Source organism: Delphinus delphis, chromosome 15 (genome assembly GCF_949987515.2).
Source record: "Delphinus delphis chromosome 15, mDelDel1.2, whole genome shotgun sequence".
NCBI classification, from domain to species: Eukaryota; Metazoa; Chordata; class Mammalia; order Artiodactyla; family Delphinidae; genus Delphinus; species Delphinus delphis.
The window spans coordinates 80,451,832-80,466,451 of record NC_082697.1 but is presented as its reverse complement, the minus strand read 5'-3'; the positions used below and the strand labels follow the sequence as shown (position 1 = coordinate 80,466,451).

General features: G+C 61.1%; 1 protein-coding gene across 1 annotated transcript in view; it reads left to right on the top strand.

The window, feature by feature from the left end:
• COL26A1 (collagen type XXVI alpha 1 chain) overlaps positions 1 to 7,806 on the top strand; it is a 174,893-nt gene extending 167,087 nt beyond the window's left edge. The window contains exons 10-13 of the mRNA XM_060033158.1: positions 3,652 to 3,687; positions 4,859 to 4,906; positions 6,763 to 6,847; positions 7,646 to 7,806. Of these exons, the coding sequence (XP_059889141.1) occupies positions 3,652 to 3,687; positions 4,859 to 4,906; positions 6,763 to 6,847; positions 7,646 to 7,806 (330 nt within the window). The remainder of the gene's footprint in view (positions 1 to 3,651; positions 3,688 to 4,858; positions 4,907 to 6,762; positions 6,848 to 7,645) is intronic.
• The last annotated feature ends 6,814 nt before the right edge of the window (positions 7,807 to 14,620 follow it).

Here is a 14,620-nt window from a genome sequence, read left to right as displayed (position 1 = left end):
ACAGTTGCTCAGGAAGGAGCCAGCCCACCTGGCCGGTCCCCACCTGGGTCCAGGCGGGCCCCAGAGGAAGGCAGGCGTGGGGTCCTGGTTTTGTTAGCAGCAGCGACCATCTGCTGCCCACTCCGCCTACGCCAGGGAGGTGCTAACATGGCTCCTGGTTCATAAGTGAGCTGAGACCCAGGTGCCACCTGAGGTCGTCCAGAGGGTGTGGTGGAGCTGGGCCAGGATCACAGAACGTCCACCCCAGCCCGTGGCCCCTCCTCAAGGAGACCTGCCTGTGCAGGGGCCACTCTGACGCCTGACTGTGTGGCCCGGAACCCCAGCTTGCTCTGCCTCCCAGCTGTGTGACCTCGGGCAGAAAGGCAGCCTCTCTGGGCTCCGGCTTCCTCAGCTGCTAAGACGGGGTGTACAGGGCCTCCCTGGTGGATTGTCACAGGGAGTGAAAGAGAAATAAATTGCCGGGGGGATGTGCCTTGTGCCGCAGGGGCCCAGGGGCCTGGGGGGAGGTCACGTGGGGGGGGGTCCTGGACGTGGAGGCAGCAAGGGTGGCGGCTGGGGATGTCTGCACGGAGCTTCCTGCAGCCCCTCCCCTGGGCCTCGTCCAGACCGAGGGCTCCGAGGTCCCTGGAACTCAGGCCCGGGTGGGGTGGAGTGGCTGAGAGGTGCCCCCCCTCCCACTGCAAGGGAGGTGGGTCCGGGCCTTGGCCCTGTGGGTGCTGGGACCTCAGGAGTCCCACACATTCATTCATCCCTTTAGACATTTGACAAATATTCCCCAGACACAGGGAGGGCACGAGCCACGCCAGCCGAGGATACAGCCGGAGCCCGGGGCCACAGGCCAGCCCTCTAGAGCACATGTTCTAGACGTCAAAGAACCCGTGTCCCACGGCTCCTGATCTCTCTCTGTTGTTCCCCGCGTGTTTTCCCACCAGGAGGATGCGGCGTGGAGGAGAAGGGCCAGTGGGGTGCACGGCATAGGGCAGAGCCAGGGTGGGTGTGGTACAGACCAGGCCGGCAGGCGGGGCCTGGGGGAGGGGGTGGCTGCAGGGGGGACAGGAGGCCCTCAGACCTGATCTGCCCCTGAGTCAGGTGGGGTGGCCAGCTTAACCAGGGGTCTGGGCGCCCCAGAGCACCCTCCTGGCCCCTCAGGCTCCCTGCCACAGGCCCAGGCCCCAGAGAGAAGGGGTGGGCGCGGGTGAGAGAGAAGGACAGTGACAGTGACAGGACTGCGGTGAGGGTCGGAGAGGCCCCGGGAACTGTAGGAGCTTGGCAGGGGGCGTCTGGCCGAGCTCCACGCGCCAGGAGCCCCGTGCCAGCAGCGTGGTCTCTCCTGCTTCTGCGGTGCTGGGGGCTCCCCCCTCCCTTCAGGCCGGGCCTGCTCAGCCCTGACAAAAGGGCAGGAAGAGGGGGAGGGGGGCACGTGGAAGGCCGGCAGATACTCTCTCGGGAAGGGCGCACAGCGACAGGGCAGGTCAGCGATGCGAAGGGATCCCATCGTTCTATCCCAGCAACAATGGGGCGGTGGAGGCTCAGAGACTCTGTCACCCGCCAGAGTCACACAGCAGGACAGCAGAGTGCCAAGAATGCAGTGGGTGCTTTGGGGTGGTTGATCCCGCCGGCTGGCTGATTTTTAGGGTCTTCCAGGCCCTTGCAGGCAGGGCTGCCTTGGGTGGCTGTGCAGACCGTGCCCGCAGCAGCCTTGTGGGGACCCAGGGCCTGCAAGCTTCCAACAGGTTCAAGGGGACCAAGTCAGAGCTGCTCATCCAGCCCCGCTCGAGGCGGCGTGACCGGGCACCAGCCTGGGGCGTCTTCAGGCTGGCGGCATCTTGGCCCCTTTCCTCCTTGCGGTGGTCCTTCCTTAAACCTGAGGGTCTGTAGCCAGGGCTGGGATGCCAGGGGCACCAGACAGTGCCCGGCATGGCCCTGGCTCCCCAGGGCCCCACTGAACAGGTGTCGAAGAGCCCCCTTCCAGGACCCACTGCCAGGACCCACCGAGGCCCCTACACGGCAGGGATGGGGCTGGGTTCCAAGGCTCCATCGTCCCAGTATTGACAATGTCAGAATGGCCACGAGGTGGGCTGGACTGTGGCTTCATGGTGGATGGTGGGGCCAGTCTGATGACCCAGTCTCCGTCTCCATCCTTGCCAAGGAGTCGAGGCCTCTGAGAATTGGCGGTCTGTGGGGAGGGATGTCTCCTAGTCAGGGGTCAAAGAAGAGCGAGAAGGGACAATAACAGGGGACCATGTGGTCCCGACTTTCTCGAGTAGGACGGACAGCCCTGGGTTTGAAGCCTGGTTCTGCCAATTTCCAGCTAGGTGGCCCTAAACAAGTCCCTGAGCCCCTGGGCCTCAGTTTCCCCATCTGTGAACTGAGGATAAAAATCCCTTCTGGGTAGGTTCGTTGTGAGAAATAATGGGGAAAACAGGTGGAGAATGCCAGGCTCCTCGGAGACCCTTAATGAACGCTATTCATTAACTATGTACGTCCTGGGGCCTCAGTTGCTCCAGACACTGTACTGGGCACAGGAACAAGGACGTGGGGATCCCTGCCCTCCGGTAGCTGATAGTCTAGTGCAGGAGGCAGACGTGATAGAGAATAACTGGGAAAGGACCTATGGTGACAGGAGGGGGTGACAGATAGGAGGAGGTGACATTCCGACTGAGACCCGAGGAACCGGAAGTCCTACAGAGATGCCAAGAGCATTCCTGGTTGAGGGAAGGGCAGGTGCAGAGGTCTCGAAGCAGGGAAATGCCTGGCGCATACTGAGCGGGGGAGAGCGTGGGGTGAGATGAGGTGGGGAAGTGGGCAGGGCCTCACCTGCAGGGCTGATGTGTGGATTTGGGTCACAGTAGAAAGGGGACTCATCGGGGTTCAGGGAGGGAGAGTCCGTGACCTGATTTACAGCTTTCCAAGGCCCCTCTGGCTATCGAGGGAGGGATGGAAGGCGGGGGAGGCGGCAGTGGGGCAGGGAGACCAGGGAGGAGGCCACAGCAGCGCAGAGGAAATGGCAACGTGAACAGACATACTTAGAAAGTGAACCTGACAGGTCTGGCTGATGGAATAAATTTGGTGAGGGAGGGAAAGGGAAGGTTAGCTCCAAGGTGTGTGTGGGAGCAGCTGCGGGACCGTGGAGCCGTTTCCGTTTCCGAGAGGAGAGACTGCAGGGTGGGGGTGGGTCGGGGGGGGAACCGGGAGTTCCACTTTGGAGAAGTTGAGGGGGGGCATCTCCTGGCTGGCCGGGGGAGGGTGCTGGAGGACGGCGGGATGCACAGGTCTGGGGCCCTGGGGAGCCTTCCGGCTGGGCATCAGCGCTGATGGGGAGTCCACGCAGGCACCCTCACGATCACCGTTGCTGTCACTCGTTCTCTGAGGGCCCCTCTCTCGCGTGCTGGGGGGATGTGTGCTTTGCCATCCGGTCCCCTTCTCCGAGTGATAACCATGCTTGGCATTGCCCCATTTCACAGGCCAGTGGCGGGGGCGCCAGGACCGGGGAGGCCCCCGGCTGTGGCCTTCGTGTTTCCTCTGCGCCACCCTCCTCCCCGCATCCATTTTTCAGATTTCCAGAGCCCAGTGCAGGGGGAGGGCCAGCGGAGGACTGAGAGGTTGTCAAGGGCAGGCAAAGCCTAATTTGCTTTGTTTGATTTTCTACAGGGCCTGGCTGGAGAGCGGGGCGTGACAGGGCAGCCTGTAAGTGTGGGGCCGTGTGGATGGGCCACCCCCAGGACGATGGGCTCTGGTACAGGCCCAGGGTACCAGGTGGGCGGGCGTCTGCCCCAGGCGGCCTGGCTGAGTTCAGCCCCCCAGCTTCCCCAGGCATGGCCGGATCCAGCCCAGCCAGGATGGGGCAGGGGAGAGAAACGGGCAACCTGGGTGCAATGCCAGCTGCCCAAGTTGAGAAGGGGTGACTTCGGGAGGTGGGAGCCCCCTCGCTGAGCGTATGAAGTAAGGACTGAAATAGCCTCCTGTTGCAAGGCTTAGATGAGAGTCCTGAGGTCCCTTCCAGGGAGCCCAGGCCCCTGGGTTAATGTGCTGTGTGACCTGCAGAGTCCCTTGCCTTCTCTGAACCTTCTAGGAATAGAGACATAGATAGCTGACCTCTAATTCTCCTCTTGGAAATAAGAATTCATGAGTCTCAGCCCCTATCTCCAGGGCCAAGGAGGTGGGTACCTCCTTCGTGCCCAAGTCTTATGTCAGGAGCATGGGGCTGGGGGCAAAGGGGTGGATCTTTGCTGAGCATCTTCTATGTGGAAACCCTCTTCATCCATAGCGTGTTTAAGCTTCACAGTGACCCCATGAGACAGTGCTTTATTTTCCCTATTTGCCAGAACTGGCAGCTAAGGCTCAGAGAGGTTAAGCAACTTGCCCAAGGTCACACAGCTAGGCAACGGTAGAGCCAAGATTTAAATGCAAGAGTGTTAGCCTCCAAAGCCATGCCTTCTCCAAGCTTATTATTGAGATTGATTCATTTAATCCTCCTAATAGCTCTATGAGGCTATTATTACCTCCATTTTGGAGATGGGAAAATCGAGGCACAGAGAGGTAAGGTAACTTGCTCAAGGTCACACAGGAGTAAGTGGCCACCTAGGTGTTATTGTGAGGCTGATGTTACTGGGGTTACTGGCCCCATTTTAGAGTCAGGGAAGCAGAGACCTGAGGTGCAGGGGATGTGATCCCTAGAAGGGCCAACCCCTGAGCTCCTGGGGTTCCAAACCTGACTCCTCCCTCCCTAGAAACAGAATTAAGCCCCTAAAATCAACCCTGTGCCGGGCTGTGCAGGGGTGCCCAGGGAGAGAAGCTGGAGAGGGTGGAGAAGCGCCCCACCCCACACCCATCATTGACTGCACGACTTTCTTCCCAGGGCGAGCCTGACGGGAAGGGGGAAGAGGAAGAGAAAGCTACCGCCGAGGTAACTGTGCCCCTGGGCCCGTGCTTCCCTCCTGCCCTTTGGCTGTGTCTCAGCAGGAGAGCGGGTACCCAACAGAGCTGGACTGACACCGTCAGCCCTGAGCCGGGCATCAGTCACGGGGTGAATGGGGTCCCAGCCCAGCGGGGGAGACAGCTGAGTGAATAGCGACTGCAGCACAGGGTGAAGTTGCCTGCAATGGGGTAGCACAGATCGGGTGACCGGCCTGGGACCTGAGTCGGGGGGAGACCCTGCCGGAGAGGGCTGGAGGAACCACGAACCTGCAGAAAAGACCTTTCTTTTAAGGAGGCTTCAAGCCGTGGCGTCCCTCTCCAGGGACAGGACTCTCCCATGACAGCACCTGGCACACGGGTGTGCCCAAGGTCGCTGTGGTGGACTGAAGGATCCATGGGCATGCGGATGTGGGAGAGGACGATGAAAGAGTGAGGTTGGGAGCACACAGGGGCCAGGGCAAGAAGGGATGGGGAGGGGGCACAGATGGAGTGCGAGCATGGCTGTGGGGAGCCACGCCTTCTGGGACCAGGAGAGGAGGCTGGGGACCAGGGTGATGGATAAAGGGGGCGGAGGCAGTAGGGCCAGCAGGGGAGGTCTTGCAAGCTGAGAATGAGTCCCGTGGGAGTGTCAGGGCTCAGCGGGCTGGCCAGCTCAGTGGGCACACAGCTGAGTGAGCTGAGGGAGGTTCTAAGCCGGGGGTGGGAGTATCTGCAGAGGTTGGAGGTGGACGGCTGCGGGAGGCGGGCTGGGCTGGAGAGGTGAAGCTGGGGCCAGGGGACATTCCAGAGGTCCTTGCGGGACTGGAGAAGGGGGAAGAGGCTGGAATCAGGGCAACCGTGGTGGGCACAGGAGGCAGTGGGAGGAAGATGTGGATGCGGGGGTCACTTGTGATGGGGAGACAGAGAGGATACCCACGACTTCCCCTGGTCCATCTCATCGGCGTGCGTCCTGTGGCCCAGGGACTGAGGCTTAGTCGGGTCCTGACAGAGGGGGCCTGGACCGCCTGCTCCTAGCTGGGACACCCCCATCCCAGACGCCACCCACAGCCCGGCTTCTCACGGCCTGTGGTGGGAAGGCCTCTCTCTTGCAACTCAGTAGCCTGCTTTTGGTTTTCTTTTGTTTTAAGCTAACTTAATCTGAATGTCATGACAGAGCTGTCATGTTCTACCAGCCAAAGATGCCTGTTTGCTGCTGAATCCAGGGCGGGGCCTTGTCTCTCCACCATCACTTTTTATTTCAAAGTGGCCTTGTCACCTGTCTTCTCGATTAATCAGCTCATTCACGTGTCTCGACACACGAGGTCCTTCGCCCGTGTGTAGGCTGGCTCCCAGAAACGCAGACATGCCATCATCGCGTCCTCCTGCTGGCTTCCCAGAAGCCGTGGCTCTGCCCTCTCTTTTTCTCGCCCGGGTGACCACCCTGGAAATCTCTCGGGTGGGCAGTGCCAGGAAGGAGACAGGCAAAGCACCCCCGACCCGTGGGCCCGTACTAGGTGCTCTGCCCACAGCAGAGTATTTTCCGGAAAGAAGGGCACACAGAGGAAGCAGCAGGCAGCCATGGGAGCAGGACGAGCCCAGGCTGGAGGCAGACAGGTCTGGGTGTGAAGCCCCGGTCGGCCATTTCCAGGCTGTGTGGCCACAGGACTCTGGTTACCCTCTCTGTGCGTCAAGTTCCGTGTCTCTGAATAGTAATTCGAACCCCAGCCCTGGCGCCGGGATGTCCGCCCTGTGATGGCTGTTGGGAGGAGGGAAGTGGCAGGAGGGAAGTGGCGGGCGTGGGGAGGGCTGGGACAGTACACTGAGGCGGGATGGCCCTGACCTTGGCTGCCTCCTCCCACCCCCCAGGGCGAGGGGGTGCAGCAGCTGCGGGAGGCGCTGAAGATCCTGGCCGAGAGAGTCCTCATCCTGGAGCACATGATTGGAATCCACGGTGCGTGGTGACCAGGACCTGGGGACAGGCAGGCCCACAGGCGGCCGCCGAGTCCGAATGCCCCCTGTTCCGCCTCCCTGCCACCCTCGTGGTGCTGCCTCTGGCGCCTGCTCTCCCTGCCCCAGTGGCCGCTCACTTGGCTGCCAGTCTGGCCCTGTCCCACCCCCGCTCAAGGACCCTCCGTGGCTCCCTGCTGCCCGTGACCGACATCCAGGTCCCAAGTCCCTCCCCAGCATGACCTGGTGTCCAGTGACACACAGCCGTCATCCGGTTACCCCAGGCCCTTTCCCACCTTGGCACCTTTGCTCAGGCTGGTCCCTTGGCCTCCTGGGCACCAGCTCCCGCTTCGGGACCTGCCCTGGGATCTCTTCCTCCCTGAAGCCGCCTTCCTGTCTCCCCACCAAGCTCTCTCTGCTGAACCTTCTGTTCCCTTATGGCGTGAGGTTTCCATGACTCTCCCTAGCACTTCTGCAGGGCCTGGAGCCTGGCCCTGGTTAGCGTGTGTTGAAGAATGGATGAATGAGTGGATGAATGAGTGAATTGGTGAATGGATAGATGAGCAAATGGGAGAATGAATGAAATGAGCGCCTGGATGAGTGGATGAATGAATGAATGAGTGTACGAATGAATGGATGAATGAGTGAGTGAGTGAATGGATGCGTGAGGAGTAGAAGCCAGCTGCTGCTTTGTCGTGTCCTCACTGGGCACAGAGCTTCCGTTGCTGGCGGGGCTGGAAGTGAAGGTGCTTTGCTTGCTCCCAAGGCCCTGCGCAAGCCCACCCTCCTGCTCTCCTTCCAGATCCCCTGGCCTCCCCTGACGGGGGCTCCGGCCAGGACGCCGCTCTGAAAGCCAACCTCAAGATGAAGCGTGGTGGCCCCCCACCCGACGGCTCCCTGGCTGCCCTGCTTGGCCCCGACCCTGGGCAGAGGAGCGCTGGCCGGGCCAGCGGCGGGAAGTAAGAGGCCAGCGCTCCAGGACAAGCCCCGACTCCGCCAGAGACCCAGCCCCGGGGCCTGTGCAGCCACTGGCACCTAAGGACTCCCCGAGTGGGACCGGGCTCCAGGCCTGGACGATCGTCAGGAACACTGGCTCCTGGGGGCTGGGGGCCTTGGGGACAGATGGCAGCTCCAGGGGCAGGGGCCCGAGGCCAGAGCCCTGCCCTGGTCCCTTCCCTCCTCACCTGCACTCCCTGCTGGAGACGGGGTCTGGTGGGCCGGGCGGGCTGTGAGAATAGTCGTCATACTCATCATTTACTGGGTCCCTGCGTCGTTCGGGCCTGTCCGAGGAGCTTCCCTACATTGTCTCATTTAACCCTTAGGAGGTAGGCTTGTTATCCCGACTTTACACGGGGGACAGAGGCTTGGAGAGGATGACTCACCTGCCCAAGGTCCCCAGACCAGGGATGGCTGGGGCAGGGTTTGAACCCATGTTCTCTCTACCCTGCCAGCTTCCCCTCTTCACGGGGAAACTCAGGGCGGGTGTCGGGCCGGGCGGCTCCTGAGGTTCCAGCTGGGAAGGAGGGCAGGGCCCTGCCCAGCACGAGACAGCGGGGGCCCTGGGCCTCCTCCCTCGACTCCCCTGCCTGGGCTCGGGGTCTGCTCCACGGGTTGGGGAGCAGCTTGGCCTGTAGCTACTCTCGGAGGCCAGGGAGACCTTGAATAAACCCGAAACAGTCACGAGGACTTGGAGACCGTGAGAGAGGAGCGTTGGGGTGCAAGGACCCTCAAACTGAATTGGCATTGCCCACCGCCGCATCCCAATCTCTCTGACCCCGTTGAGCTGGGAGGAGGGAGGATTTAATGCAAGTGTGCACCTCCAGGGGCCATCCCTGCAGCCCCGCCCTCTCCCAGGCTCTCTGGGAAGCCACAGGGTTGGCCACTTCTGCGTTACACGGCAAGTCCTATGTCCCAAGGAGGAAGAGGGATTGCTGCCTGATTCCCAGGCCCTGCTGGAGAGAGATGCTCCCACCCTCGGCGCTGTGCTCCCAGCCAGGCTCCACAGCAGACACCCAGGTCCCCGGTGCCCCAGAGCAGCTCTCAAGGCCACAGCGCTCGAGGCCTCTCCGGCCCGGGTCCCCTGTGCCCTGGGCTGGCCCTCGTGCTCCTCTCGCTGTCTCAGCGACGGCCGCAAACTCAGACATTCACAGGTGCTGGCGCCGCCCCAGGTGCATCTCCCCTCGTGGCAGGAGCGACTCGTCCCCACTGCCCTTGTTGCACCGGGGAGGCTGTGGCCTGGTTCCTCCGGGCCCTGGTAACCTCTCCCTGCCCTTGAGGCCTCGACTGCCCCCCTTGAGGCAGGGCTGGCCGTGTGGGAGCCAAGACGTGGCTTCCTGCAGGCCTGTCTTCACGGAGGGGCGGTCAGAGGCGGCGGGAAACCTGTAACCCTCCGACAATAAAGGTGCTCTCCCCGCTGTGCTCTGGTGTCCTGTGGCGGCGGCTTCTGGGGAGGCTGGCTGTGCCGGGTCAGCTTCGGCCGGGCCCAGCCCCAGGGGTGTCCGACGGGAGCCCCCGGGAGCCAAAGGGACCACAAGGCCCTGAGGCAGGGAGGCCTGGCTCTGCCCCCCGGGAGCCCCACGGGGGGTTGGGAGAGCGAGGGGAGCCCCTCAGAGGCTCCCCACCCTCTACCCAGCAGCGCTGCATCTGGGCTGGGCCTGGGCCCAGCTTTGCTAGATGGAGAGTGAAGTGGGGAGGGCTCGGGGCTCTGGGCGGAGGGACCCCTACCCACCATGCTCCTGCCCCGGGCCTGGGGTCCTGGACATTTTCGTCCACTTGGGGGCCCAGCGTCTCGGACCTTCCCCTGAGCCCTCAGCCGAGGTGGGGGACTGGCTGAATGCCACCCGGGGCCTCCTGCAGGCCGTGTCCAGCCGGAGCTCACCCTTGCTGGGACCACCCCACCGCACATGAGGGGACCCAGGGGAGCCCTGCTCTGATGGCAGCCCCCTTCCCGTTGCAAGACCCTGTGTTCCCAGCCGGAAGCTTCGGGCTTGGTGCCCCCTGCCCCCGGCCCCACACTGTCTCCCTAGAATATCCTCGCCCGCCCCGAGCTGGCACCCCGCAGGCTCGCTCACAGCAGGGCTGGGTCTGGCTGACTTCCATCCTCCCAGCCCACCTCCCTCGCCCACGCCCCCGCCGAGGGCCTGGCCCAGATGAGACGTCAGTTTCTTAATAAAGGAATGCCTTCCCCCAGATGGGGACACCCACCCCATTACCCAGCAAGAGCACCTATGACGGCTGCTGCCGAGCCCGGCCGCGGTGACCCGCCGGTGCTGCAGGAGGCCGTCCCCGGGAGGCCCACATCTAGTGACAGTGCAGCCCTCTCTGCCCAGAGCACCCCCCCTTTGTGGGGTGAAGCCTCATTCATGGAGCAGTGCACCTCCTGGGGCTACGCGAGGACCGATGCCATCTGACAAGCTAAGCTCCCCCACCCCTTAGTGAAGCAGGACACGAGGCATCTCGTTCTCGCTGAGGCAGCGGCAGACGGGGGGCCCTAAGAGAGATCGTCCTGCCTTACCCAGGACCCCAAATCTGCTGCCCCAGCGGCCCCCAGCCTGAATGTCTCAAGGACAGACCCCACAGGCGTCAGCATCCTTAGATCAGGGGCTGCTGCTTGGAGGTGGGGAGGTGTAGACTGAGCACAGGCGGGCAGAGTGGGTGCCCACGTGCACACACAAAGGCCCTCAGTGCAAACAGAAGAACGTGGGCGGCGTGGGATGGGTCAAAGGGCAAGGGCCTGGCTCTGCCCGGGCCGTCACGGGCCAGTGCAGAACTCTGCAAGGTCACAACCTGAAATCAACCTGGCCTTCCTGGTCCTTCTAAAGGCTGTTTGTCACAGTAGGAGTGTAGAGTTTCTTTTCTTTAACAGTTGATTAGCTGAGCGTATAAGTTTTAAATATTCAGACGTACGATGCCTCCCTTTGTACCCTGGCCCTGGACCCTGCACTTTCCGGGGCAGGCCTGGGTTGGGGGCTGGCAGAGTCTGGAGTGACCCTGCCCCCAGGACTGGATGTCCAGGTGCTCCCAGGCCCATCTCAGAGCCACTGGGAGCAGAAGGGGTTCAGGAGGGAACCAACGTCCAAGGGGGGGCTCGTGCCAGCAGGGCGGACAGGCCAAGCCTGCGGGGTGTCGGACGGGGCCAGGGCACCAGGATTCGTGGACCTGGAGAGGTCAGGGGAGCTGTGCCCTGCACAGCCTCCCAGCGAGTGGTTCTAGAAGGAAGAGTGGAGTTCACGTCCACCAAGAGACCAAGGGACAGCACTGCCGGGCTGGGCAAGCGTGAGCAAAGGGCAGAGGTAGATGACAGCAGACAGAATTCCCGCAGGAGACTGAAGTAGACGCCAGGGGCCAGGTCTTGGAGGACCCTAAACACTGGAGGGGGAGAAGCTGACCCGGAGGGGATGGGCTGCCGTGGCCGGTTTTCACTGTCCATCTGGCCTCTCCCCTCCGTCTGGATGGTAGATCGATCTTTCTGAAAAGCGAGCCTGGCAGCATCCCCCCTTGATCGTGAATCTGCAGTGGCTCCCTTGTTTCTGGTCCCCAGCCTGGGCTCTGCAACCTGGTACCACCATCCGGGCCTCTAGCCTCCTGGCTGCCGGCTGCAGAAGAGACCCACCACCTGGTCTCGTCTCTGTGCAGTCTGGGTGCTGGTGCCCCGCAAGGCCAGCACTTGGTGCTTGCAGGACGTGGGAGAGCAGGGGGTGCCTGGGGCGTCCGGCACTTACAGCCCCACCGGGAGCACAGCTCTTGGCTTTGGGCAAAGGCCTCAGACGCATCACCTCCTCTGACCCCTGCAGCCTGACAGCTGGGCTGTGTCCCTCTGGTCCTTGGTTCTGTCGTGACCATGAGCGTCTTTGTGCTGATGTGTGGAAACCCTAACCTGTTCAGCCTGCAGGTCCCAAGATGGATTCAGATGGTGGGGTGCGTTGCTCAGAGCGCCCCTAGGATCCATGACTGGGCTTCCAGGGCCAGGCACCCTCCTCTGCCTGAAACTGCCCCTCTCCCTGCAGCTCCTGGGGACGGGGTCCATGAGGGTCAGCCCAGTGCAGGGGATGGGCATCTCTGAGCTCCTAACTCCAGCCCTGCCTGCAGGGTCCACCCAGGGGGTTAAGGAGGGAGAATTGGCTCAGGCCGACCCCCTGGCCTCGCCTCCCCTCACTCCCTTCCCTGTCTCCTCCCCCAAGCCTGCTCTATTCCTCCAGCCAGCCTCAGGGCACACCCAGCCTCCCTCCAGGCAATGCCTCCTGCACACACTTCTCTCCTGTGCCCCAGTGTCCGGATCAAACCACGACAGGGACTGAGAGCTCTTTACTAACACCTTCCCTTCCAGACCCACCTCCCCCAGAATCCTGAGCAGCCCTAGTCTGCAGGACCCTCTTCTCCTCACCCTCCTGCCTAGCTGAGCCCAGGGAAGCAAGGATCTGAAGGGCACAGGCTCAGGCAGGGCCCCGGCTCAGGCCCCCCTTTCCGTGGGCGGGTCCCCAGGGTCTCCTGGGCAGGGCAGGTGTGGGACCTGGTTGCAGCTCCTGAACTCATACCCAGGGACCCCCGCCAGACCCCTTAGTCAGCCACCAGCCAAAGCAGAAATTCAGGATCCCCTTGGTCAGATGGTGACTCTGGCAACTGCCCGGATGTGGTGGCCACAGTGAGCGTGGAGGGGACTCGGGCTGGGCTGATCTTCAGTAGCTCCCACTGGGGCAGCGAAACCTGTAGTTAAAATATCGAAACACCCCTGTGCTGACGGACCCAGCTCCTCACGTGCCCCCCACCATCCCACCCCTCCCGTAGCCTCCCCAGAATCTAGGACCCCGCTCCAGTGCTAGGAAGAGGACCTGTTCTGATGGGTGGGATCCTGTGCCATACGGATCATAAAATATTTTTAGCATCTCTCCCGATGCGGCAATGAGAAGCTGATGGCAAGAGCCAGGGCTGAGGGGGTACGCTTTGCCGCTGCTCGGGGCACATCCTGACCTCAGGCAGAAATTCACAGCTGACGTGCTGCCTTGGGATGGGGAGCCGGATGGAGGTGCTGGATGGTCATGGTCAAAAGCTGAGAAGTGGGCCAGAAGCCCTGGTGAGCCCAGGCTGGGGTTCCTCTCGGGCACTCCAATAGGACCCCACGTTTCCTGCTGCACCGCCTTGGGATTGGAACTCAAGAGAACATGGTGACCTGTTTCCTGGGACCAGGAGGGAATCAGGGTGAGGCTGGAAATTAATCAGACACTCGCCTGACCCCCAGGGGTTCAGAGGTCACCTGTATCTCTTTTCCCAGAATGCACTGGGTGAGGTTGGCCCCCTCCAGGCTGGGGGGAAGGGCACTTGGGGGCACATTCTTCTCGTCCTGCACTTGGCATGTCCCAAAGACACACAGGGGGTGATTCTCCTGCTGGATGGACAGGAACTACCTAACTCTGGCCCTGGGCCCCAGCCAGAGGTGGTCCAGGTGCTACTGGGGTCCCCCAGCACAAGCCCTCACCTCCCTGGATCAACAAGACACCCTCACAGCTCCACCCCCCACCCCACGTCACTCACTCGGCTGTGATCCTCTTGTGGGCAGGGTCACACGTGCATCCCCAGTGCCCAGCTCTGGTCACTGCAGTGAGTCACGGGACATTCACAAAGGAGAGGGACTCCTTCCCAGACCCCAGAGGCAGTGACCGAGGTGGTGGGTAGGGGGCCAGGTGGGCATCCAAGACGGTCCTAGGTCAGACAGAAGCCTCCTCCCCACTGGCAATCCCACACCTGCAATCCCAACTATCTCGAGGTTTCTGGAGCACCTCTCTGCCAGACCTGTTTTATGGACTATAAAAAAAGAGAATTTCATGAGATTTGCAATTACGTGAATTCCAGGGAGATTTATTTCCAATGTTATTAATAAATTCTAATGCCACCTATAACTTTCAATTACCAGTTAATTAACATGCAGTTGGTGCATTGTAAAAGGCAAATTAAATACTTTCTCAGGCGGGGGCTGGTGAATCTAATGAGCCAGTGTGTCCCGAAGGAGCCAGCTGGGCTCACACGTCCTGGTCTCCCCCTCCCCCGTATTGATGGGTGTGTGACACATTGATGGGCAAGTGATAACCCGGCCTCAGTGTCCCCACAGAACCCGCCTCCGGAACTCTCATGGTATCTGGGGTTGAAGCTGGTTTTTATTCACATAAATACAACTTGAACCTAGAGTCTGTCATACAGAGTGAAGTAAGTCAGAAAGAGAAAGACAAATACCGTATGCTAACACATATATATGGAATTTAAGGAAAAAAAATGTCATGAAGAAACAAGGGGTAAGACAGGAATAAAGACAAAGACCTACTAGAGAATGGACTTGAGGATATGCGGGGGGGAAGGGTAAGCTGGGACAAAGCGAGAGAGTGGCATGGACATATATACACTACCAAACGTAAAATAGATAGCTAGTGGGAAGCAGCCGCATAGCACAGGGAGATCGGCTCGGTGCTTTGTGACCACCTGGAGGGGTGGGATAGGGAGGGTGGGAGGGAGGGAGACGCAAGAGGGAAGAGATATGGGGACATATGTATATGTATAACTGCTTCACTTTGTTATAAAGAGAAACTAACACACCATTGTAAAGCAATTATACTCCAACAAAGATGTTAAAAAAAATCAAGTGATAATTAGAATCAAGTCTGGCTCTTTGCTCCCACAGGCTGAGCGACCGGACCAGTTTCCCGAGGCTGCGTTAACAGGTTGCCAGAAACGTATCCTCCACGGTTCTGGAGGCTGGAATCTGAAATCAACGTGTCCGCGGGGTTGTGCG